This window comes from Ostrea edulis, chromosome 4 (genome assembly GCF_947568905.1).
Source record: "Ostrea edulis chromosome 4, xbOstEdul1.1, whole genome shotgun sequence".
NCBI lineage: Eukaryota > Metazoa > Mollusca > Bivalvia > Ostreida > Ostreidae > Ostrea > Ostrea edulis.
Window position 1 is genome coordinate 87,780,919 of NC_079167.1, and position 26,565 is coordinate 87,807,483.

The 26,565-nt window shown below is 36.6% G+C and overlaps 2 protein-coding genes across 2 annotated transcripts; one reads left to right on the forward strand and one right to left on the reverse strand.

Moving 5' to 3' along the window:
• The first annotated feature begins 8,759 nt into the window (after window positions 1-8,759).
• LOC125668183 (uncharacterized) lies at window positions 8,760-11,465 on the forward strand. Its single transcript, XM_048902012.2, has 7 exons — window positions 8,760-8,896; window positions 9,107-9,415; window positions 9,515-9,682; window positions 10,222-10,413; window positions 10,493-10,679; window positions 10,836-11,050; window positions 11,173-11,465. The coding sequence occupies exons 1-7, from the start codon at window positions 8,851-8,853 to the stop codon at window positions 11,259-11,261; spliced, it is 1,206 nt and encodes a 401-aa protein (XP_048757969.2). The 5' UTR covers window positions 8,760-8,850; the 3' UTR covers window positions 11,262-11,465.
• Window positions 11,466-21,740: 10,275 nt separating this feature from the next.
• On the reverse strand, window positions 21,741-25,713 carry LOC130053878 (elastin-like). Its single transcript, XM_056161524.1, has 2 exons — window positions 23,457-25,713; window positions 21,741-21,935 (listed from the first exon to the last, which is right to left on the reverse strand). Exons 1-2 carry the CDS (start codon window positions 25,711-25,713, stop codon window positions 21,919-21,921), a joined length of 2,274 nt encoding a protein of 757 aa, XP_056017499.1. The 3' UTR covers window positions 21,741-21,918.
• Between the last annotated feature and the right edge of the window lie 852 nt (window positions 25,714-26,565).

The following is a 26,565-nucleotide window of genomic DNA, read 5'->3' on the forward strand; positions in this document are numbered from 1 at the left end:
CAAATGATATCCCTTCATAATTGTGTATTCATCTACATGTACAGGTAACTACCGCGCTTAGTTAAAATTCTCTTTCAGAAACGATGTAAGAAAAACACCTGTATCACAATTCACCGAAAGAGTCGTGATACAATGTTTTCTGGTATAAGCTTCTACAGTAACTGAAGGTGTGTGTGTGTGTGTGTGTGTGTGTGTGTGTGTGTGTGTGTGTGTGTGTGTGTGTGTTTAAAGACATCGAAAGACGTTCAAAATTGCAAATTATTGATGGAAATTTGACTTCAATTTAATGTTGAAATTGTATGATGTTGTGGTGGGAAAATATTAAATTATTCATTTATTTTTTATTTTATTTTTTAGAAAAAAAGCAGTTAGCAAGTTTCTTTATTGTAACGCAGAAAGCTCGAGGACAAATTATTAAGCATGTAAGGAAGACAACTCCAACATTCTCTGTATGTGATATATCGAAGACAAAGAAACACCCCCCGTATGTAAAGAAGACAACTCAAGCACCCTCTGTATGTAAAGAAGACAATCAAGCACCCTCTATATGTAAAGAAGACAACCCGAGCACCCTCTATATGTAAAGAAGACAACTCAAGCACCCTCTATATGTAAAGAAGACAACTCGAGCACCCTCTATATGTAAAGAAGACAACGCAAGCACCCTCTGTAATATTGTAAAATCTAAGTATTGCGCTTGATGAGAAGTATGCTGGCTGGAAAAGTTGAAGTTCATACTCTCATGTATATTTTTTAAAATGAAAGTTATATTAAATATATATATAGCCGAAAGCGCTAACAGTGAAATGTTATTCGAGTTTTGTGTTTCTTGACTTTTATTGTTGGATGTATGTACTGTATCAAATACTGAATTCTTTATTTACAAACTATATATATATATATATATATATATATATATATATATAAACACTTTGTAGAAACATTTCGACCGTGTTACCGGTCTTCTTCAGTCGTGTTTATCTCTCATAGCAAAGTAACGCACGACTACCATATATATAATATATATATAAGCGGTTTTATATATGCAAATTTTTTCTGCAATGATTACTACCTTCATCATTCTATGAAACAACAATGAAAGACATTTTATTGTTTATATTTTTATGTATTATTTACATGTAAGAATGTAAACTAGCACTGAGATCTAAATTATCATATGGTCGACCCATTTGTTACGTTAAATGGAACAGCCAAAGCACCATTTGACCTTGATGACGCTCCATATTTGGCAATGATTTTGCGGACAGGTGGTACTAGAAAACCGGATCGAACTAGTTTGCAACAAACAATGAAATATGTGTTTATTTCATGATGAAATTAGTGTCAATTTCAAAAGAAATATAAGAGAAAAGATTCAGTGAATGTAAATATGGGGAAATGACAATCATTACAAATTATAAAGATATCAAAGACAAAAACACTGGAAATGTAAAACTAATATAATGAAGGCAATTCACATATATGTATTATTCTGCTTGAAGGAGCAAAATTTTCCCAAGAAATATGTACCTATTAGTTCTAAGCTTTAAATAGTGTAAATCATTTAAAAGGAGGAGTCGTGATTTCCCCCTCCCCCCCACCCCCCTAATCTAGACTAGTTTTATTTTGTTTTCGATGCAGTACGACATAAAACGGTGTCCAAATGTACAAAGCGGAATAACTGCGAGTACAGTCTAATAATGGTCAAAAAGACTAACGACAACGTAACAAAGAAACTACAAATTTCGTATCTAATGTTCATTTACCTTTTATTAATGCATAAAAGAATTATGGAAACTGAATTATTGGATAAAACATAAACTATGATTAAATTAAGCCATGAAATAAATCAAATTGGAGAAATTCAAATAAAATGAATATTCAGGTTCTCCTAACGTGTAGATCTATACCCTTGATGTTTATAATGAAGGCTTTTGACGCCTACTACACTGTACCACGGTGATTATAAAAGTAATGCTGTACCTTTCAACTTGCATATCATTACATTGTATTTAGATTGTCAAAATTCGTTTAAACTTTCTGTATTATCCGAGAATCAATTGAAAAGTTTAGCGTTTATTTCAGTAGACAGCGGCCTGGACCCTTAGTTCACTGTTTTATTTCACGTGTACACAGACTGTGCATGGCAAGCCGTCCATCCAAAACTAAGATATCTCACTAAAGATATATTTCTTAATTTAAAGAAAAAGAGATGAGATATCCCTATAGAAAAAGAGGTAACTTTAAAGTTAAGAAAATTATCTATTTTATTTAAAGAGACATCTCTTTCATCTAGATATCCCTGTCACTTAGAGATATCTCTCTTATATAGATAAATATCTTTCAGTTTGGGAGATATCTCTTTTAGTTTGAGAGCTTTCTCTTTCACTTATAGAGATATTTCTTTAAGTTAATAAGATATTTCTTTAATTGAAAGAGATAATTCATAAGTATTTGCAGGGATATCTCTTTGGACGATTTTGGTGGGCTTTCGCTTGGAGAGTATTTCGTGTGCATTCGGATAGAATTAGAATAATCGAAAGATATCCTTTATCCTTAGAGAGCTATCTTTAAAAATAAGATATCTCTTTAAAAGTCTAAAGGAGATATCTCACATTCACACAGATATCTCTCTAAGTTAAACAGATATTTTTCTCAATTGTTTTAATCCTGGTCGAATGTACATGCACGGAATACTCCCAAAGCCAAAATAGTCCAAAGATTCAGAGACAGGAAAATCTAAATACTACTACGGTAGTCACTAGAGTCTGTGAAATATCGCTAGAAATTTTAAATATGAGGATTAAAAATGGATAATTTTGAGTCTGAAGTACAGCTTGATGTGGTGACATTGATGCATTAACAGACTTATTTGATCCCCTGCAGTATTCATAAATATATTCAAGTACGATAAAATTAGACTTGTAAATCCGCTCCTCTATACGATATGCTTCAATACAAGACTTGTAAATCCGCTCCTCTATACGATATGCTTCAATACAAGACTTGTAAATCCGCTCCTCTATACGATATGCTTCAATACAAGACTTGTAAATCCCCTCCTCTATACGATATGCTTCAATACAAGACTTGTAAATCCGCTCCTCTATACGATATGCTTCAATACAAGACTTGTAAATCCGCTCCTCTATACGATATGCTTCAATACAAGACTTGTAAATCCGCTCCTCTATACGATATGCTTCAATACAAGACTTGTAAATCCGCTCCTCTATACGATATGCTTCAATACAAGACTTGTAAATCCCCTCCTCTATACGATATGCTTCAATACAAGACTTGTAAATCCGCTCCTCTATACGAAATGCTACAATAAAAGACTTGTAAATCCGCTCCTCTATACTATATGCTTCAATACAAGACTTGTAAATCCCCTCCTCTATACGATATGCTTCAATACAAGACTTGTAAATCCGCTCCTCTATACGATATGCTTCAATACAAGACTTGTAAATCCGCTCCTCTATACGATATGCTTCAATACAAGACTTGTAAATCCGCTCCTCTATACGACATGCTTCAATACAAGACTTGTAAATCCGCTCCTCTATACGATATGCTTCAATACAAGACTTGTAAATCCGCTCCTCTATACGATATGCTTCAATACAAGACTTGTAAATCCGCTCCTCTATACGATATGCTTCAATACAAGACTTGTAAATCCGCTCCTCTATACGAAATGCTACAATAAAAGACTTGTAAATCCGCTCCTCTATACGATATGCTACAATACAAGACTTGTAAATCCGCTCCTCTATACGATATGCTTCAATACAAGACTTGTAAATCCGCTCCTCTATAAGATATGCTTCAATACAAGACTTGTAAATCCACTCCTCTATACTATATGCTTCAATACAAGACTTGTAAATCCCCTCCTCTATACGATATGCTTCAATACAAGACTTGTAAATCCGCTCCTCTATAAGATATGCTTCAATACAAGACTTGTAAATCCCCTCCTCTATACTATATGCTTCAATACAAGACTTGTAAATCCCCTCCTCTATACGATATGCTTCAATACAAGACTTGTAAATCCCCTCCTCTATACGATATGCTTCAATACAAGACTTGTAAATCCGCTCCTCTATACGATATGCTTCAATACAAGACTTGTAAATCCGCTCCTCTATACGACATGCTTCAATACAAGACTTGTAAATCCGCTCCTCTATACGATATGCTTCAATACAAGACTTGTAAATCCGCTCCTCTATACGATATGCTTCAATACAAGACTTGTAAATCCGCTCCTCTATACGATATGCTTCAATACAAGACTTGTAAATCCGCTCCTCTATACGATATGCTTCAATACAAGACTTGTAAATCCGCTCCTCTATACGATATGCTACAATACAAGCGTACCGTAGAGGAGCGGATTCACGAGTTTGACTTTAATTAGATTGGTACAATAGTTGTCCAATGTAAAAAGATAACTCTTTAGTTTTAGAATATACAGCTGTACCTTTCAAAGATAGAGAGATGTCTGAAAATATGTCAGATACCGGGGTATATATCTTTTTTTTAACTTTGAGAGAAATCTCTTTTACGTCGATAAGGAGATATCACTTTACGGCAAATAGATATATCTAAAGGTTTGAAATAAAAGAGATATCTAAGTTGAATATATATTTTTTTATGTTAAAGAAATTATCTCTCTCGCTTAAAAGAGATAACTTTTACGCTTAAGAAATATTCCCTCGTTAAAAAGATATCTCTTTATGTTAAAAGAGATTTTTTTTCTAAGTTAAAGAGATACGTACATTATCAGTTAATGAGATATTTCTCTTTTAAATAAATAGTAAAACGACTTGCCATTAATTTACAATACAATAGACAAATACATTCTATAATTATGCTCCCCGAAAAATGTGTCCGTCCGTCCATCCGTCCGAGCTCATATCTCTTAAACCTTTCACCAGAAATTGATATAGTTGATCACAAATATTCCTTGAGACTAGGACTTGTGGACCAAGGTATCTCAAGGTCATTTTGGAAAGGTCAAGGTCACTCAGAACATACCTTATCTAAGGATTGATTGATGTTTTCCGCCACACTCAACAATTTTTCAGTTATCTGGTGGCGCCCAGTGGTGGAAGAGAGAACCCAGATACGATGTACCTGGGAAGAGACCACCGACCTTCCGAAAGTAAACTAGGAAACTTTCTCACTTACCGGCGCGAGCGGAATTCGAACCCGCGCCGACAGAGGTGAGAGACCGCTCGGCCACGGAGGCAAACATTCCTTTCTTCAAGTTTTAGAACAGGTATTGATCATATATACACAAATAAGAAACAAGTGAATGAACTTTTGACAAAGGTCACTCAAGGTCATTTTGTAAAGGTCATCAATGTCACTCAGAACATATACCTTGTATATAAAGAAATTCATTTCTATAATATTTCAATAGTTATTGATCATTGTGACACGTCATATGTCATATGAAGTAGCTCATTGGTTAGATGCAGTTCGAGGAGCATCTATCAGTTTTACTAATTTTACTGACATTCTTGTATTCATCTAATAACATATTGAATTTGAAAATAACTCATATCGATTTGAAAATAATGTCACATGTCAAATACTTCCAATGCAGAAAAGTATCCCTTTCCTCGGCTTCCTTCTCAACAGCCATTTTTACACGCCCGTCGCCTGACGTTCAGTCGTACTATAGTTTTTCAACTTCAAAATGTTATAGATGAAAATTATAGGATATATGACTATCTGCCCATTGTATAGCGAATCCATGTACACGTACACGTGAAATACAATTTTGGTGGCAGTATAGATACCAGTGGCGTAGCTTCCATTGAGGCAACCGAGGCAGCTGCCTCGGTATCGGTAAAAAAAAAAAAAACACAAAAAAAAACAACACCTTTTACGTTGTTAAAATGTCGATAGCTTCTGGAGGGCTGCGCCCCCCAGACCCCCTGCCTCGGTAATATTCGAACCCAAGCTACGCCTATGGATACGTTATATGCAAGTCGAGAGGTAGAGAATATTGTAATTATGAACTGTCTTTATTTAATTGGTTTTTTAATCGCCGAAGTTGGTAACTCTGTAATAGACGTCACAAGTCTCAGTCTCTCATTAGTGTGATCTTACGAGAGTTCTACCAAGTACTACAAATATGTTGAGTGTTCTGAAATGTGCTCAATACGCATTTATTTTTCAAGTTTCGAACAAGTCCTAGGATTGTTTGACAAATTTTACGTCCTATCGTCTTTTCTTGAGGTTTTTATGATACTGTTCAGAATAAGCCCCACGTTAACAATGGAGCGCGCGTGCTCATCAATTCACCTAGGTGATAAGGCCCTAGGCCTAACCCTTGTGCTGCTTGTTAAGATGTACATAAATTGTCAGTGATGTTGTATGAAGTTATATTGGTAATGATATGAATATTACATAGACTACCAATTTTATCTACATAAATATTGAATAAAATGTCAACGGAATGGACGATAGTAAGGGCTGAGATCTGCAAATAATCATGGACATGAACACCGGAGCGTCACATCTCTCCTCCGACGTCACATGTTTCCCGTCAGCAGATTATCGCTTTTGGAGAAGGACGCGTGTAGTGTTCAGATGAATGGCACTGCATTGAATCGTATTTTTAGATTAGATCTAATGTAATGCCTATAGAATTTGATTCGAATGTTGAATAGATGCATTTTTACACACATTTATTTATCATGCTTTAATATCGAATATTCGGGAATTTTACGACTTTTTCACAATATATCTTTTGATTCATTTAAGAAATCAAACCATATGCATTACATGTATATTCATAGTATATTATACATGTAAATAATAATGATTCTTCGAATCTAGAAACTGTATCAGTAATAGAATGTATTCTTAAAGCAATGCAAGCTGTAACTGAAGGTAAATAAATTGACAAATAAAAGAACAAATATTCAACATATTTGTGATTAATACATACAATTTTATAGAATCAGAGTGAATCTGAAGCAATAAACCCGTCAAATCAGCAGAAAATGTCGATTCATGAATCATTGTCATCCTGTCAATAATTCCTGCTCGTGATCTCCGATGTGCATTGACCTCGAAGGTCACCAGTTCGGAAAAAAGCGAAAGAGAGGCACTGAGCACGTGTCAGATTTGTAAACAATTTAACATGCCAATTTTATTGAAAATTCACTACCAAAATTTCATTCGAGTTGTACATTTGCGTAATTATTACTTTCTTACACTTATAGTACTTCTTGTCATTCATGAAACGATGCAATATTTTAAACAAACAGAACGTGTAGTTACTTACGTCAGTTTCCATATTTGAATATGACGTCGGTCTCTGCAACCCGATTATGTTCGGCAATCATCGTTCCCATGTCTGCGTATACGACGCAATGGCGGTTTATACGAAACGCTCATTCTAGGTATGCTCTAAACAACATTCCCTTCTTTATTCTGTTGACTTTTTCTTCAGATCTTGACGATTATATCAGTTATACCGATAGAAGTTAATTGATGCATAATTAGTTAATTATTTAATATAGCATGATAGTGATTTGACTATGCTTTAAAACGCGCAATTTGATTGGTTGGTAAAATGTCAGCAAATCTATGGTTGGTCAAGAGGGATATCCCTGATAAACCTCCCAAAGTTAATACCGAGGTGAACTCACTGAGGTACAGTGGCGAATTTTTTTAAATTTAAGGAAAATCGTGGTTTCTTGTTTAGAAAAATGTAAATGATAAAAGAAGCAGTAATTTCTTCCATTCTCAGAGCAATAAATGACAAACTCTTTTGATTTATTGAATTACTTTTATTGGGAGAAATTTCTTTTTCTTTTCTTTTCAAAAACCCTTAAAATTTGCGTCATTTTATTGATTTCACTATATCAACAATGACAGAAAATAGTAAAAATGACTACATAGGAGACATTTCAAACCTATAAAATCTGTAAAATCCAGGAGCTTCCGGGGGCTTCGCCCCTTGGACCCCCAACAGGGCTTTGCCCTGGACCCACTGTCTCATAAAGTTGCGCCCCCTAACCGCAATTCCTGGATCCATCCATGAGGTACACACCAGAAAAGAACATGTGGACCAATCAGAGAGCAATTAGATATTCTGATCATTTCATAATAGAGCACAGAATTATGCAATCATTCCCAAGTTATGTGGATTCAGGCTGGGTTTTTTCTTTTCTTTAAATCATGGACTCTGAGGTTAGGGTAAGGTTAAAATCGGCGATCAAATTCTATACAATACATGGATATCGGGGGAAAATCAAAAACCTTATTCTCCAGAATAACAAAGCCATGTTAATGATATGGATATCGAAGCATCCCTAGGTTGTGTGGATTCACGGTTGGTTAAGTCAGTACCTCGCGAGGTTAGGGCGGAGTCATAATAGGAAATTACATTGTACAATGTTTGGTGGGAATAAAGAGGGGAAAATCTTTTTAAAATCGCAATAGATTCAAGGAAATTCGGGTGAGCGTTATGGCCCACGTGCCTCTTTTTTCATATGATACTGTTACAATGAATATGTATATGCAAACATATCTACTGTCGTCTAGAATATTTATAATGTAAGTGATATATTTGTACTATCTGTTGTAAATTGATGAGCTGTACTGCCAAAAAAAGAAAAAGAACTTGGACCATAGAAAAATAAAATAAGTCAATTCCTTGAAATCCATATCAGCCAAAATGCATGTGTCATCAAATTTTAACAGCCAATTGTTAAACAGCACGACGTTGGGTGGGTATAAAAGGGCTGAGCGGGTGAGTGCGTGTATTTCGAGACGACGGGTATCATTGACATCACGTCATAGAAACTAAGCATGGAGTTCTTGAAAGTCCTCGTTGTTTTGATTGTAATTTCTCACGGTAAGACTTTTTCATGGAAAGACTTTTTATCAATTTTTTCACCGTGAATATTAAAATTGAAATGTATAAGCAAGTATTTTCGAGCTCCAGTAAAAGAGATTTCTTGTATACCATTCGAACACGCACTAAATGGGTGTGCACGTAATGTCTGTATAATTGAATAACACAGAAAATGTGTTCACGTAAACTGTTTATTTTATTTTCACACAGGTTCGCTATCAAAGCCAGCGAGTTCTGAGGATGAAATACGTGACATAGTCGGAAAACTAGAGAGACTCGCAGCAAGCTTAAGACAGTATGTAGTTGACGGTAGTAGGCCCGAGAATTCCATGAGCAGTATCGGACTACTGAGCGGGTCTACGTCAGAATTCCCTATCCCCGGTACCGGACCACTCGGGCTTTGGGGGCTCGATAACAACGATCGTGACCCCTCCTCTCCAACATACAAATTGCTCTACAAAATGTTCGGAAAGCTTCTGAAGCCGTACTTCAGCAGTTTCCCAAGTGGACCTTATTCATGTAAGTACAATGTTTGAAATGCCAAGTCAGCACGAGATGTTTTCAAATATACCAAATTGTGAATTCATTACATTTCATTGACGTTCCTTGGATTTTCAGCGGAGATGCGGTTGTTAACACCACGAAATGTTGTTGCAATGCTGAATGCATGGTACAACAACGTTGACCAAATGATGACCAAAGAGCATGCCTACTTTAGCGTCGCAAGAGAGCTCTTGGAAGCCCATTTCCAGTGTGCAACAACGAAAATCAACCAAATGGTTTTCTGTGAGTATAGCTATTGTAAATTGATAATTAACCTGACCTGAACCGAAATTCATTCTCTAAAATTGGCAGCTGTAATTTGATATGTGCACGATACTCGTATGAAAGAAATGTTAAATGTACTTTGTAAATATCTTTTATTCTACAGTGAGAGACGAAAAATATTGCAACATTTGATTTTCAAAATTTCATTGAAATAAAAACGCATTAAAATAGATTTTGGTTCAATTCTTAGAAATACAAGATGCAAACATGTAAGCATTTCATGTCACAGGCAGTAAAGTCGACAGTAAAATGACCAACCATAGCATTTCAACCCTCTATACATTGGAGTTTGGATGTTTATTCCTCAACTGATTAAAAAATTGGAAGTTTTGAATAAACATTTTATTTCATATTCATTTTAATTCCTCAATTATATACCAGACGTAGTGAAAATGAATACCGAAAGATGCAATACTTTTTGGCCTTTGTTTTGTATCCTATGTATTGTTGCAAAAACGGTTATTTAAGAACTTTAATATAAACTGAACTTTATCCAGATGTTTTCAAAGAGCAAATACGTGCAATGGCCGGAGACGACTGGAAAATTAACACTCACGTGAGGAAAGTTTTGGGGAATTGGATAATGGATACGGCCGTTGTGGACAAAGTCACCCAGAAAATTGTTCTGGCAGCGCATAGACATGCCTACGGGGACATTATGGAGCACATTGAATATTTCCAACTTCATGGTACTTGTAAATATTTGCTAATACTGTATACAGATATTTGGGTAAGCGTGGTTTTACTATTTATATTACAATGTTGCAGATATCGTGGAATTCCTTGCAAAAACGAAAATGCTAATGTTGAGAGCTGAGCAGGATAAATGGACACCAGTCGTGTTCGATGAGAAACTGAATCAACATTTGACGGACAATGACGCCGTTTTTCAATGTCCGAGTGTGCATGATCTATGGGAATTCCACCGAACAATTGTTGGACGTTTTCAAGAGAGGTATAAGGCTAAAAGTATACAATGTTCGTCCTTTATTGCATTTTTCTCTATTGCTAAATATCTTGATCACTAGTAAAACCGGTTTTCTTATGAATGTATACCGGTTCCGTTGGACGGTTTTAAAACGTTACTTAAAGTGGCTTAAATTTGAAACAGGTTATCCGAAAGCAAACCCTTCACCGAGACGGAGGCTTGGTTGAATAAAGTCTTACCTGCATACATGACTACAGAAGCCAGCCCCGCCATTACTGCCATCCTACAAGTGTACAAGGACTACGTCAAGTCGGCCATGTTGCACTTTGAACAAGTGGAGAACCACGTGACCAGCGGAAATACGGTCGACATAACAAATTTCATGTCCAAATTCCTCGGTAAGGATTTGAATAACGTTGAATACTAGTGTACATAATTGTTTCGAGCTTACAATCGGTCATAAACTGTTGCATTTTGATTTTAAGGAAATGTTTTGACTTGTTCATACATGCAATTGCAGCACCACATCAGCTCCAGTATTTGCAGTCCATCTTTGAATTCCTCAATACTGGGAATATCCGCGGCATCATGGAAATGGAACAAATATAAGAAATGAAAATACCGGTAACGAACGTTCCAAGGGTAGATGTACCGAATTTAACAGATGTAGATGAAACGGACGTCTGAACCGTATGATGTATGGGGTATCGATATGCGATATCCGAACCGTGTAAAAAGGGCCTTTACAAATCGCTGATCCTTTCGTAGTGCTTTCAAAAACTGTGCTTTGAAAAATAAAATATCATACCAAAACATTTGTATACTTATTACTCGGCGAGGCGAATAAGCCTGCATAATTAGATAGTACCCAGTTTCTTGGAATTTGCAAGGATGAGTGAATATATAATAACTTGATATTTTGCCATGTATTCTAGTGGTCGCACCTAACAGGATGATGCGGGTGTTCTGATACACTGACTTTTTCACTTTATAAATGTGTAGAATATACAGGAGAATTTCTAATTTTAGGTATACGTGTTTCAGGGCATGCTCAAGCAATTTTAAATTCTCGAGTGTTTAAAACTGAATTATGATTTAGCTATTGTATGTAAACTTGTGCTGCTTTTAACAATTGCTGATAAGAAAATTCGGCCATCATGACGAATTAAGATGTACTATACCCACATGTTTAGAGTGATGGGGCTAGCTTCGCAAACCATGAATGGTTGAAAGCTATGCGCTGTACCCCGAATTGTGTTAAATCTCTATTAGTATTAAAACTCGTGATTGAAGAATCAAGTTTTATACTGTAATGTATAGGGGGAACATAAAACTTTTTTCTAAAGATTATTAGCCAAAATATTGAATATTGGCAGTTGCTCCTCTCCTCTGCTCCAACGTCCATGATATTGTTGGAAGGTTGTCCTGAGCGCCCCCCCCCCCCCCCCCCCCATTTTCAAATTTAAGGTAAATCGTGGTATTTACTAGTGATAGAGAGTTTGTGAAAATAACAGTTATAAATATGAAGCGAACAGCAGTGTCACCTAAGTGTAGGCCTACATTAATTGCCAGAACCGACCGAAGGTGACAGTAAATTTGCAGACATGAATTATGAGGTACTGCTCCGAGATTCGGTGAAATGGAAAAAAATAATCTGGCATTGAAGTACCTGGAATAAATTGTGACCTAAACCATGGTGAAAGTAAACAATTCGTCTCGTCACAACCCCCCCCCAAAAAAAAAACCCAGCAATGCTTTAATCTCCCTATTTTGGGAACATGGCCCGTGGCACTAGAATTTGGAATTTTGCGACAGTTTGCCTTCACTTTGGGGAAAATTTCCATATTCATTATCAATTCTAACATGACCAATAAAATCACTAAAGTCAGAATGTGTACTGCGTTGTACAAAGTCTTAATTATTAACATTTCATCTAAATTTTACGATTGTCTTAAATAGCAAATTCATTCAATGTTCATGTAAATTTGTAAAGGTCATAGAACATGAACTCTAATCGATAGTAGTCTAACCTCTATTGAAATAAAGAGATTTGTGTTTTAATAGGACAGCGTATTTGCCAAATAAGTCATTACAATTGATCGTTTTTATGTCACCAGTCACGTGAGGACCACTGTATCTGAGAAACGTTGTATATTTGGAGTTATTTTTTCAATGTTGAAATATGATCCCGCCTCTTTACTTAAATATGTACTTCACTACGAATTGAAAAAGCTTAAATTTTCCTCATGTCTACATTACTAATTCAATAGTTTTCCTTTGTAGAACCTTGTTTCAGATAGTATCAGCCATCACCAGGCTGTGACATACTTTCTTAATTTAAAAACTGTAACAGGAGGTATATAGACAAACCAAGAGTCCTGAGTGTAAAATATTTCCCCAAATTCAACAACCTTTCAATATTTCAAACATCAAAGAAAATTAAAAATTGTCCAGAATCTAAATCCTTGCAATACGCACATCTTCAAGTTGATTTAATACAAAGATCCTAGCTTCTCAACTGAGAGGAGTTAAAAGGACAAACCATGTCCTTTATTTAATTTCCTCAAAATGGACTAAGTTCAACAACTTGTAATTTTCTCAAAAATTGAAGAAAATCCAAATCTGTGCCACATGCACATCTTCCTAACCCATACAAATGTTTTGTAAAATAAGAAGTTCCTCACTTGAAAACTGCAAATCGTACTCTGTAATAATTCCTCAAAACTGACTAAGTTCAATAACCTGAAATTTTCTCAAAATTGAAGAAAATCAAAATCATTGCCACAATCACACCTCCAATACCCAATACACTCTGGGAAATAAGAAGGTTCTCACTTTAAAACTGGGAGGAGTTCACTGGACAAACCATGTACTCTCTATGCAGTGGCGTAGCTTCCATTGAGGCAACCAAGGCAGCTGTCTCGGTAAAAAAAAAAAAACCCACCTTTTACGTTGTTAAAATGTCGATAGATTCTGGGGGGCGCAGCCCCCCAGACCCCCTGCCTCGGTAATATTCGAACCCAAGCTACGCCTATGCCATGTAATATTTCCTTAAAAGTTAAACAACCTGTAATTTAAAAAAAAAAAAAGAATTGAAGAAAATCAAAATCCCTGCCACATGCACATCTTCCTTACCCATACAAACACTCCGTAAAACAAGATGGTCCTCACTTGAAAATTGTGGGAGGAGTTCGCCGGGCAAATAATGTACCTTCCATATAACAATAATTTTCAAATAAAGGGGCGAAACTTCTGCAAGAGAGATCGAAATCGATCAAAATTGCAACAGCAATCAGCTTAATATGTGGCCAAAAAATGAAATTAGAAATAGAAAACCCCGAACGGACGGACGTACAGATAATACGTCCCGTTTAAAAACGATCTTGTAAAAACAAATCAAGAACTAACAAGTAATAAAAAACAACATCGAAGATTTATTCCAAAGTTCAATGCTTTAATTTTGTAATTCAGTAACGCATACTCACTATTATTAAATATAACCTACAGACGAATAGACAGATTATTTGACCTTGTGCCAATTCGGACCCGGTAAGGTGCATATTTGGGGAAATTCCCCTTACGAAATATGACCGGAACTGACACAGGTGGACAGCTGGTCAAGTTTCTACTGCCATCAGGCTGAAATGGAATGAAAATAACGTATTTCCTGTTTTCAGACAAGCCGTTGATTGAAAGCTGTGTATAAGGTAAAAGAAGAGGTAATTCGGGATAAGCCAATTTTCTAGTTTCCCTGTTGAATGGCACTTTTAATGGAACATCTGTACTCTCGAGTCTGTATGGAACATAAGCAATAGAGTCTTGTACATATAGTGGTGACATATTTGTGGGAAGCTCAGATACACGGCTCGGTACTGGGTCAGATAGGGTATTCACCGAGGAGGCATCCGAAACCAAAGACGGTAGTCTTGGATAGGCGCCATCAAATTCTGTTTTTATCCTCATATAGCATGAGTCTTTATCATTTCCTGACAATGTGATGGGCTGGAACCCACGATACTGAGAATAGAACACTGTTTTCTGCGCCCGTCTCGCTTGTCTAGCATTTGGGTCACTTAATAATGATGTTCTCCGTCGAGAATCCTCGTTTTGGATTCCGCTTGTCTCAAGCGTTCGTCCTCCCAACACTTCCCGTAGTGATACAACTCTTATCGGGTTCTCTATCACTTCACTGTTCACTATTCTGTAAGGGAAGACTGTGTTGGAGACACGCCCCGATCCCTGACCGGAAGTACGTCCCCTGATTATCCATGTCCTTCCTCTGCGGATATCCGGTTGAGAGACAGTACTCTGGAGAACACTGAATGCCAAGAAAATATAAATACTCGACCACATTCTGGGATAAGTCTGTTACTCGCACCTGCAAAATATCTTATTCTTTTAGTATGTTTTGGTGATTTGCTGCAAACATAATATTTGTCTGTATTTATACTAATTTCATAGTTAGGAGATTATTGATACATTTGTCAGTATTCTGACCACAAACGTAAAATATATAAAAGTACATGTACGAAATATATGTACAGACGACTTATAAATATACACAATGCTTAAATGTTTATTTTATCCAATATCTGTATATTACATGTCTCGACACAAAATTCACTTATATGCTAATTATAGATTTGCTATATTATATACCATTCAAGTCTTAATCGTTCATGACATTCGGAAACATGGATTTACATTAATTTATCCCTTGGCAATTCAATAAGATAAGAACAGCACAGTATGCAATTCTGTTATATACTTGCAAACGAAGACATTAAAGTGCCTAAATTCGACCACTTTCTTGACATTCGTTGATTTATGACCCGTTCTGCTTGTATGTGCTGTTCTTATCTGTAACCCGAGGTTTCTCTGTTCAAAATCACAATGACCCAAGTTTCATTCATTTACTATGTTCTATTTGCAAATGAAGATTGCTTTTATAATTAAAACTACACCTAATTTTATCCTGTTTATACACGATAGGTCAAGGACACATGCTGTGCATTCACATTTTCTTTCCGGGTTACCATTATAAAGTATTGTAAAATAAACTTTAGAAGAACTATCGGGTGTTTTTGGAGATTTTTTGGGGGGTGGGGGTGAGCATTCGAATATAAAACAACTGGCGCGTCTCTGGATTGACCTACATGTACATAAAGGACGCGTATGAAAGGTGACTAGGTTACAAAAATGTGACAGACTCGGTTTTGGTTTTGTTTTCTCTATAGAATTTAACAGATATTTTTGGATTTGTATGAGTAAAACGTGTTTACAAAGCATCTGAAACAATTATTGCGGTTTATCCATTATCTATCGTCATTTTCTAGTAGTTGATAATTTTTATATTCTGCTCACAACTTGTGTATTGAATCTGGAAGATTTATGAATGAAAAAAGGGATGATGGGTTGTGTAAAATTTATTCAGCGAAGGGTATTGAAGATGAAATTCATTTTATAGAATGTTCATTGTGTGCTCGATAGAGTGTCATTATAAAAACACTGTTTAGAAATTGTAACTTTTTTCTCGCTCTCAGAACATGGACTGTATAAACTAGTATCTGCTGTACATATTTTATACAGTGCTGTGTATCTTGCAAGCAAACTATCTAAGCGGATTAAAGAATATAATTTTAACTAACGTATATATTAATAGAATTGCATTTGTACATTTAAATATTGCTAATGTAATGGTGCTTAACACGAAAACTCCTGAAAAAAATAAAATTCCCTTGCTCTTCAGAAATATCTGGCACCATTTATAAGTGCAAGACAAGAATGGAATCAAACGTTTTGCAAATGGTAAATTTGGAAATGTGTCTCAATTGTGTCCACATTTACGACTCAGGGAGATACTTTTTTAAAACCTTATTTGTAAATAAAGGAAATATGCATATGAATTAATCTCAAAACAAAAATGGTATTTATTAATTCTATGAAAAGGGCAAAAATGAAGGACGGAGCACAAAATCTGAATGTCAAATAAAATTCCCTTAGTCCACGAGTTCATTCCAAGAATTTAGCTTACTGTCACAAAGGTTCTCCTTGTGACTGCACTGGTTTCATAACGTCAATAAGTCTGTAGTACTATTTACAAATTTACATATATACAAAGACACGTTCACAAGTATATGAAATTCACAATACAAAAATCACATGCTTTCACCTTCGCTGTTAAACTCTATCTCCTCTTTCTCACGAGGTACCTCCTAATTTAATCCACTCACACAAGACCCTTTCTCAAGCAAAATACATAAATTCATCAACTCTTACTTTCATCTCTCAAACTTCGATCATTCAACAGAGACAGAAAGCATTCAAACCAATTAACTCAGAAACCCCTGAGATTCGCTCTCCTCTCTAACTAACTCACACGACACCCCCGGGAAAAGGCTAGGCGACCAGCGCCTTGCACCTGTTACTTCAAACACACACCCAATCTCTCTATTCCACGATGATTAATTGATAAAGAGATATAGCTCTATTACATTACAAAGTTGATTTTGAAATATTTGCTATTGAGGGTTGAATATCGTAACATAATAGTATTTCGAGAAAACCGTGACAAAGGTGTCATGAAAATTATCTGATATTCTGACAAAATCAGCTATTAAAGATTTTAAAACTCTGTAAGTCAGAAGAAGGGATAACCCTTTCTAGTAGCTTTTTTTTTAATTACAGAAACTGGTCAAAATTTCTCTTAAATACCCAAAACTTGCTCGATTCGACTTGCTCCCAATTTAAGAACAGAAATTTTTAAATTTGCTCGCAGAAATTTTTAATAGGGTATAAAAGGAAATTGCTTCACTCCCTCTTCAAAGAAATTCTCACTGATGCATGGACGTAAAACACAAACTAAAACACGTGTAATGGAGCCATATAGGCAGAAACAACTGCTCTGTCTTACCTTTAGATAATTTAAGGTTTCGTTAGGCATCGAGAGAGAGGTAGAGATAAACGACGTCAAATGGTAAACAGACTGTCAGGCTGTTGGAATATTAAGTTGTAATACCAAACCCAGAGCACCGTCACCAGCACCATGGTCTGGTTGCCAAAGGGTGTGACGAACCGAGCCAATTATCTTTTAAGAAATAATACATTTGCAAATACAGGTGTTTCTTAACGGAAATATTTCCATTTGAACTGAGTATATATATAGCAATATTCAGATTTTGACACGTTTATTGAGAGAGATTTAGCTCAAATGTGATATATTTGTAAGAAACATTACAGGTGTTACGTGAAGACACTGCAGTATGGCATGGGGTGCTACAATGTGAATATAACGGGGTCAGTCGAGGCAATGACCCATACATACATAAGCAGTATGAATACTCTGGATCTCTGTCTTATACATTGAATTCCATGGTTTAAATGCTGGGCCCGTTTCAGTCACATTCATCAGATCTTTTTCTTTTCTTTTTTTTTTTTTTTTTTGGAACGTTTGGTTGATTGCTTGATTGTGTGGTATTTTTTCGCCGTGTCGGCGGTAGTTCAAAGTTATGGGGAACCACAGAAAGTGACCACGTGCTCCCACTGACCGCGGATACTTTACAATGCGTTTTGTTATTGACAATATGATATATTAACACATTATATATCTAAATGCCCATAGAGGTAATTTCTGGAGACATAAGATAAAACGAATATAGTTAATTTGAAATGAAGATATACTAGAGACGAATTAAGTTTTAAAATATAGTATATATAAACATTTACATTTCTTTTCTCTTTTCTTTTCATCGTGATGTCATTTACATTATTGAAAACAATTTGTACGTTATCATTTTTTGACCCCCTCCCCCCTTTGACTTTCATTGTTGCAGGGCGTTGTACTTACGGACACTCAGTTCAGCGCAGATCACATCAAGGGGCGATTTTAGAGTTCATCGTCCAAGAAAATCGCATTCCTTGTTTAGAAATGTATTTCGAATATAAATTTACGACATTGAAAGAACGACAGAAGCAATGGCGCTCGTCGAATTGAATGTTCATCACATACTTGTATTCTGAGGGGTGGGTGTGTTTCAATCACAGGAAATCATATCGCTTGGGTTCGAATTTACTCTTAAAGAGTAAAGTTATAGAACTCTAAATATAGGGTACCCAAGTTCGCCGATGCAAAAACAATAAACCAAATGGTATAAAGTTCTACTCTGTGTTCTAATATATTCATACATAATCTATCTACCAAAGTTCATCCCGAAATTCCATATACTTCCCAAGATATGCAGAAATGAATTCGGAAAAACGCCTGTTAATTTTTGGTCGAATTTTAGCTGGGGCCTGGCACTATAGTTATGACTAAACAGAATGTTTGAGCATTATAACAAGCTATTACATAGAATATGCAGCATTATATATCATTTCTGAGGCCAAAGTAAAATATATCTGTGTTACCAGTTTCCCAGCCCTACCTACCTTTTTGCTGCCGACCCTAAATATTTCATTGATGTTAAATATGCATGTATGTAAAAGAAAACAAAACTCCTGAATTCGGATTTTTTTTTTTAAATTTTGCATACGAGTTTTATGGTTGACTACTATATTGATCTTCAAAATGTGTGAAAAGTATTTGTAATGTATATAGACCTGTACTGAAAGCGTATCAAAAACGTTGATTTCAAATAAAATGTTTTAATGAAATAAAATGTTTTACCTACCTAATTTTACGGGGAGTGAAATAGGAAACGCACATATTTTATTTTGGCCTAAGTTGAATTTCTTACCCCAGTTCGTGAACTGAAGTCATTAATAGATCCAAGTGACTGAAAAATTGTATAACTGTTTGTAATTTCACTTATCAAAGCCATTTTGACCGGTGCAATACTTCTCATTACCAGATCATTAGAGTTATCGCGCTTTGATGACTCTTGTGCGTCATTGGTAAGAAAATGCACAAGTCTCGCGAGTAAGTGCGAGATTACTGGGACATAAACGAAACGTTCATAGCAACCCCCCCCCTTTTTTTTTTAAAGTTAAAGTACATTGTGTATCTTTAAATAGAATAGCCATTGGTCAAACTGCATTTTTAAATATTCTAACACTAGTTTATCAAGGATGTTACATGTTTTTTTAAACTCTACTACACCTAATTTAAAAATTCCAAACAACGATGTTCTCTGTCCTAAGGCAGTCAATCAATATTTTGTAATTTTAAAAATAGCTTAGATGTAGTTTGGAAACGCATTTGTTGTGTTAATTAGTGTTATAAACGTCTTAAAAAATGCAGTTTGGCAAATATATAACTTATTCTAAAATATTGAAAAATGAGAGAGAGAGAGAGAGAGAGAGAGAGAGAGAGAGAGAGAGAAGAGAGAGAGAGAGAGAGAGAGAGAGAGAGAGAGAGAGAGAGGGGGGGGGGTTACATGAACGATTACAAAGTCAATGCCCATATGAACCTGTCCAAATTGTATGATATAATGGAATGTCTTCATAGTCTGACAGAATAATTCTAATAACATATGAATCCCATTAATTACAAGAAAAGTTATTGTGTCGGATGTGCATTTTGGTTTTTCCCTTCACAGTTCTTCTTGCGATTGATGCTTTATATCGGTTAGATTTGGCAGATCCTTCACATAGTTTAATAAGTTCGTCTGTTTTCTTGTCAGAATAATCAATTCCTAAATTTGCCTTTAGAATTTTAATCAGTGTCGTGGTTTGCAGTCGGTTATAATATGTATTCGATACCATAATTTATATTACGTATGCCTAAGTAATGTTTACGTATGTTGTCCCGGTAGCACGACTTTACGCGCCTTTAATTTGAAGAGTTCCACTAATGGAAATGATAAGTAACTACCCAAATTAACATCATTATCATAAATCGTCAAACACCTGTGTTAATGTGGTTTTGGATAAAAATAGACATAATAAGACATTTGAATCTTTACAAAGACTTATTATTAGCATAACTTATGTACTATAATGAATTAATATTGACAAAAAATTAGTATCTGAGTCTATAAATCGTTATGGGTCCATTAAAAAGGGACTGGTTCACGATTTTTGAAAACAATATTTTTCATTTTTGATGTTAAACATTAAAAATATAATTGATTTAATGTTGACAGTCAAAATTTTGACTTTCTGAATGCAAGAATAAAAGCAATAATTTAGCCTTAAATCTGTGTTATGTAAACAAAGACTCGAGTCTTTTCGTGTAAACAAACAAACCAGTGATATGTTGATTTTGAAATGTAAAGCATCTTAATTTTGCATAGTCACTAATTTAAACTTTTAAATGACACATTTTACCCAAAGAATGCTTGAAATGTGAAAGGTATAATAAACTTAGATCGATATCCATTTTCTTTTGAAAATTTCGTAATCAATAACATACCGCAATCTTTGTTTACAAAACGAATAATAAACTCTCTAAAATGAGTTTCTGTGATAATGTATAACCTTAATTATTATGTGAAATATTTTAAACACATCAGATTTTGATCATTAAAAGTGAAAAACAAAATTTTGGGGAAAATTGTGAATCAGTCCCTTTAATCCTTTTGAGGTAATTATTTGTATCGGTCAAAATGGCTGTGAAAACGGAGAGAGAGAGAGAGAGAGAGAGAGAGAGAGAGAGAGAGAGAGAGAGAGAGAGAGAGAGAGAGAGAAACACAATGGATTGTGACATGAAAGTTTGAACAGAAAATGGATGACGTTTGTTGAGCTTGTTGGCAGACTGGTTGCTTAAGACGGAGTGATTTTTTTTTTATTTCGTTGTATCGAAATCTAAAATGAAATGAAGAAAATTTTCATTGAATTTGTTGCATCTTGATTTAATCTGAAAACTTTTATTCATCCACAGACCCGAAACTCCTCGTAACCATAAATAGTTATGTTAATGAGGAGTGTCGGGCCAAAACGGCCTTACCTCTGCGGATTTGTCTACCTGAGATAACTCCAGTCAACAGTGTTAATAAGAATACATTCAGGCTTAAACTTCTGTGTCCGAACATTAATAATCGGAGTACAATAAAATTCTATTCAGACCCGTGTCACGGTAAAACAATGATTACAGGGTAGATGGAATCCTTCACACCATGTCCGTATTCAGATAAATAACTCAAGTATTTCCAAAAATATTTATTAAACATTTTGACATAATGTAAACCTTTTCTAAAGCAAATGATGTTGATGACGATGCCTGAATCACATGACTAATGTTCCTCCCACTGCCGCAGTCTTGACGATTCACCCGATACTCTTGGGTTGGTATCGTACAGAGGGATAGCGAAAGGCTCTCACACGGAGTCTAATAATACCCAGCGCCTATTAAAAATGAATATCAAGAAGTAAGGAAGATTAATACACCAGGAAAATGTGACATGAATCTAAAGTGAAGGATATGTACAATGATATTTTGGAATTGAAAACTTTCAAATTTACTTTATTTAGTAAAAAATAAATAAATGCAGTTTCAGTAGAAAGTACTCTGGGGGAAAAAATCAAACCCTTGCTGGACTTGTTGAACCCGCGATAGTGGACACGTTAATTGACTGAGCTGCCCAACTAGACAATCAAATTGGGAAGGAATATGCAAATGTTGCTGATATTTTTATTTTCATTCAAGGTTTAAAAGGTAGTCAGCCATCATGACGATGTATTCTACCTCCTTAAACATACGATATATAGGGGATTGTCTGTTTTACGATTTGATCTGTGAAGATGAATTTCTCTCTCCAGCTATATTAATTATGAACAATCAGTTAATTCAACTGTCATATTTCTTCATTATATTGGCAACGCAAAGCACAATTGTATAGTATGTTACATAAAGGTATAAAATTCAACCACATAGTCACCGCGTATTCACGTAAAGTAATGTTGATTGACATATAGACATTTATCGATAAAGAAAAAAATCACCACACATTCATAGATAGCAACATTGACCTTAATATGTCTTCCATTATACAGATTTGGATTTGCAAATGGCAATTCTATACATCTATACCTGCATATGAAATGGGTTCGAAACATTTTACACATTGTTTTCCAGGCAATCTTATAGTGTGGTGTCATCAGCAGACTAATTTCCCGGAATGCTGCAATTTCTTCACTACATGTATATGCTATTTTATTTTAATGATTTTGTTTTTAAGAATATAAGTGCATATCATGTTACCACCGCTAATATTATATACAAGGATATCATTAGTGGTGTCATTTTGCCTATTCTTCAAACGTCGATGGTAAACTCATGCTCAAACATATTAAATATTCAACAACAAATTTGAGGATTTTTTTTCTTTTTACATTGTTTGCAAATATGCAAAACCCACCATTTCTATAAATCTAGTACCCAGCAGAAATAAACATGTGATGTTATATTGAGATTTGCTACACATCCATACCAGAAGCTGAATGGACCACTCTGATTTTTGTAAAGCCTTTTCGAGGATCAAAAATAACAATTTTACAATGATTCATGTGTACAAAAATATTTCCTATTTCAGATAATAAAGAAAAATGCCTTTTGATTCTGTCTGTACTTAAGAATTCAGAAGGTTTTCACAATATGACAAAGATGATGAATTATCAAATATTTCAGTCATTTGCGATTAAAATAGCATAAAAACCAATTTTGTATCACATTTTACTACAGAAGAGTAGTCTCATTCTGTGTTGTGATGTCTAAACGAGAAGTCTTCCAGAACAAATTCGAAAAATTCATGGGAAATGCGGGTTTCTTTTTCTTCACAATAGGAACACATGGGAACTATTCAAATCCATAAATACTGTCTAACCAAGTTTTTACTCTAGCGAATCTAATTTTTAAAAAATGCTTACTTTTAGATGAACCAGATGAAGGTATTGGTTGTGGAAAACCTGTGTAGGAATTAAGAGAGACCGCAGGAAGTGATTTAATGGCTGCCATTGATGAACTGGTGAGAGGAGCTATGGCTGACTGGAAGGTGGACTCAATAGGCGCAAATCCTCCATATCCTACTCCCGCTCCACCACCAATAACTCCCGCTCCACCACCAATAACTCCTGCTCCGCCACCAATAACTCCCGCTCCACCACCAATAACTCCCGCTCCAATAACTCCCGCTCCGCCACCAATAACTCCCGCTCCACCACCAATAACTCCCGCTCCACCACCAATAACTCCCTCTGACGCATACGACCCGGAATTAAATGCTGGTCCGAATACCATTGCCGTCGATCCTTTATATGAAAAGTTTGGAGGACTCATCGGTATTTGTGGGAAGACTAGGGGCATTTTCAATTCGGGCAAAGGTGCTGGAAGTATTGGAATAGGTTCCGGTGCCGGAAGCATTGGAATAGGTTCCGGTGCCGGAAGTATTGGAATTGGTTCCGGTGCCGGAAGTATTGGAATAGGTTCCGGTGCTGGAAGTATTGGAATAGGTCGCGGCATAACGGGCATTATAGGAACCACTTGTTGAAAGACGGGCATTTCAATTTTAGGCGCGATGGGAACTGGTTCGGGCCTCGGCACAGGTGTTGGCGGACTAGGTAGATCTGGAACTGGTAGTCTAAAATTTCTGTATTTGTAAAACTCTTTCTTTCCTGCTGGGAATGGGATCCAGACTCTTGATGCACAAACGCGCCCGGAGTTTCCCCTCACGGCATCAGCCCTAAAGGGAAGGTAAATTGGATATTCCCGACCATATTTGGGTTGACTAGCTGTCAGCTGTGGGAAAGGCAACAACACTGCGTGCTGATTGATTGCAAGTCTGCCCGTTGAAGTATTGAAAGGAACTGCCATTGGGAAATTTGAAGTTGGAATTCTGTACGGAACATACATTAATGATCCGTAGCTGTACGAAGGAAATGAGAATAATGGCAACTGCCCCACATATCGTGGTTTAGGTATCGACACAACATCTATTGGAATTAAATTGTTAGGCAATGCAGGGTAGGCTTTAGCAAACGCTGCCTTCACTCTAGCGAAACAAGTGTCCACAACATTATCGGGAATTCTTACTTCGGGAAATCCCTTCAACATAGGTTGGTATGCTTTTCTTCCAGAAAAAGCATTTGCTCTAATATAGGGGAATGCACCACCTCCTCCTCCACCGCCACCTCCAAATCCTCCACCAGCACCTCCTCCTCCAGCTCCAAATCCTCCTCCACCACCGCCTCCTCCACCAGCACCTCCTCCTCCAGCTCCAAATCCTCCTCCACCAGCGCCTCCTCCACCACCACCTCCTCCAGCTCCAAATCCTCCTCCTCCAGCACCACCTCCCCCTCCGCCTCCTCCACCACCTCCTCCTCCAGCTCCAAATCCTCCTCCTCCAGCACCACCACCTCCTCCTCCAGCTCCAAATCCTCCTCCTCCAGCACCACCTCCTCCTCCAGCTCCGAATCCTCCTCCTCCAGCTCCGAATCCTCCTCCTCCAGCACCACCACCTCCTCCTCCAGCTCCGAATCCTCCTCCTCCAGCTCCGAATCCTCCTCCTCCAGCACCACCACCTCCTCCTCCAGCTCCAAATCCTCCTCCTCCAGCACCACCTCCTCCTCCAGCTCCGAATCCTCCTCCTCCAGCTCCAAATCCTCCTCCTCCAGCACCACCACCTCCTCCTCCAACTCCGAATCCTCCTCCTCCAGCTCCGAATCCTCCTCCTCCAGCTCCAAATCCTCCTCCTCCAGCACCACCACCTCCTCCTCCAGCTCCGAATCCTCCTCCTCCAGCTCCGAATCCTCCTCCTCCAGCTCCAAATCCTCCTCCTCCACCACCACCGGTTCCTCCACCACCACCAACTCCAAATCCGCCTGCATCAAATCCACCTCCACCACCAGTGCCAAATCCACCGGTGCCAAATCCGTCTATTACGACTGCACCTCCAGTTCCACCAAAACCTGCAGGAAACGGCTCTGGTTCAGGTGCAGGTATTAGATTACCTGGAACGGGCTCTGGAGCAGGTAGAAAGACCTCTCCGAATCCGGATTTGAATTGGCCAAGCGATGACGGAAAGATCACCGGACCTCCTCCTTTTCCATCTCCTATGGGATACATTGAGTTGACCCCGTGAATCCCCACTGCACCAACGGCCAAGGTACATAAAAGTTCCAACAGCATGTCTGCCGACTTCTGCTGTACCTAATAAAGGAAGATATAGGAAAACGATTTTCAACATAAGACACCTTTAAAAACACATCCAAATTTCTCCTTCTTTAAATGAATTCAACAAAGGAAATGTTCCGATGGAAATTACAAATTTAGTGTAGAAATGTATCCTCAGGTACAGGGAAAGAGTTTTCCTCATTGAGGAGTTTTGAAATAAGAGGTTTTTTTTTATTTCTTAAGACTTTATGCTGAATGTAATGTGTTGAATATTTTAAAATAATGAATGCAACTATACCTATTGGCCACATTTCTGTACTTTGAAGATAACATAATGAAAATTTAGAAACTTTCGAAAAATGGAAAATCTTACCTGCTTCACGATGCCTGGTAATTTCCGACTGCAAATACTGGCCGATCTTTAGCGGTCACTTCCGATTCGGACATCTGTCAAGAGTCATAGGTTAACGCCATCACGAGTTGGTGTTCTAAGCGCGGAAATTGACGAATTCATTACTATTTCTGTCAAAGGCACGCGTTTTACAATAAACTGCATAACACAGAAACACTTCACGGCTGGTCGTTGATGTTGTTTATTACAGAGAGGTGTGGTTATCAATTTGACATAATTAATTTAAGCTGTGTCGGCTGTCAGGGTAATTTGACCATGTCTACTATCTTGAATTAAAACTCGAATAGGGACATGCACATACCTGAAATTATGCGTCAATTGAAATACGTGTTCTCAATGTAACTGTTTGAAATGTGTGTTTGTCGTTTCGAATTCTTTAATGAAGAAAACTTGGATGTTACGATATAAAGAGTTCCTTCTAAACGAATCCATGGAAAACAAAACAAGTTAATTTG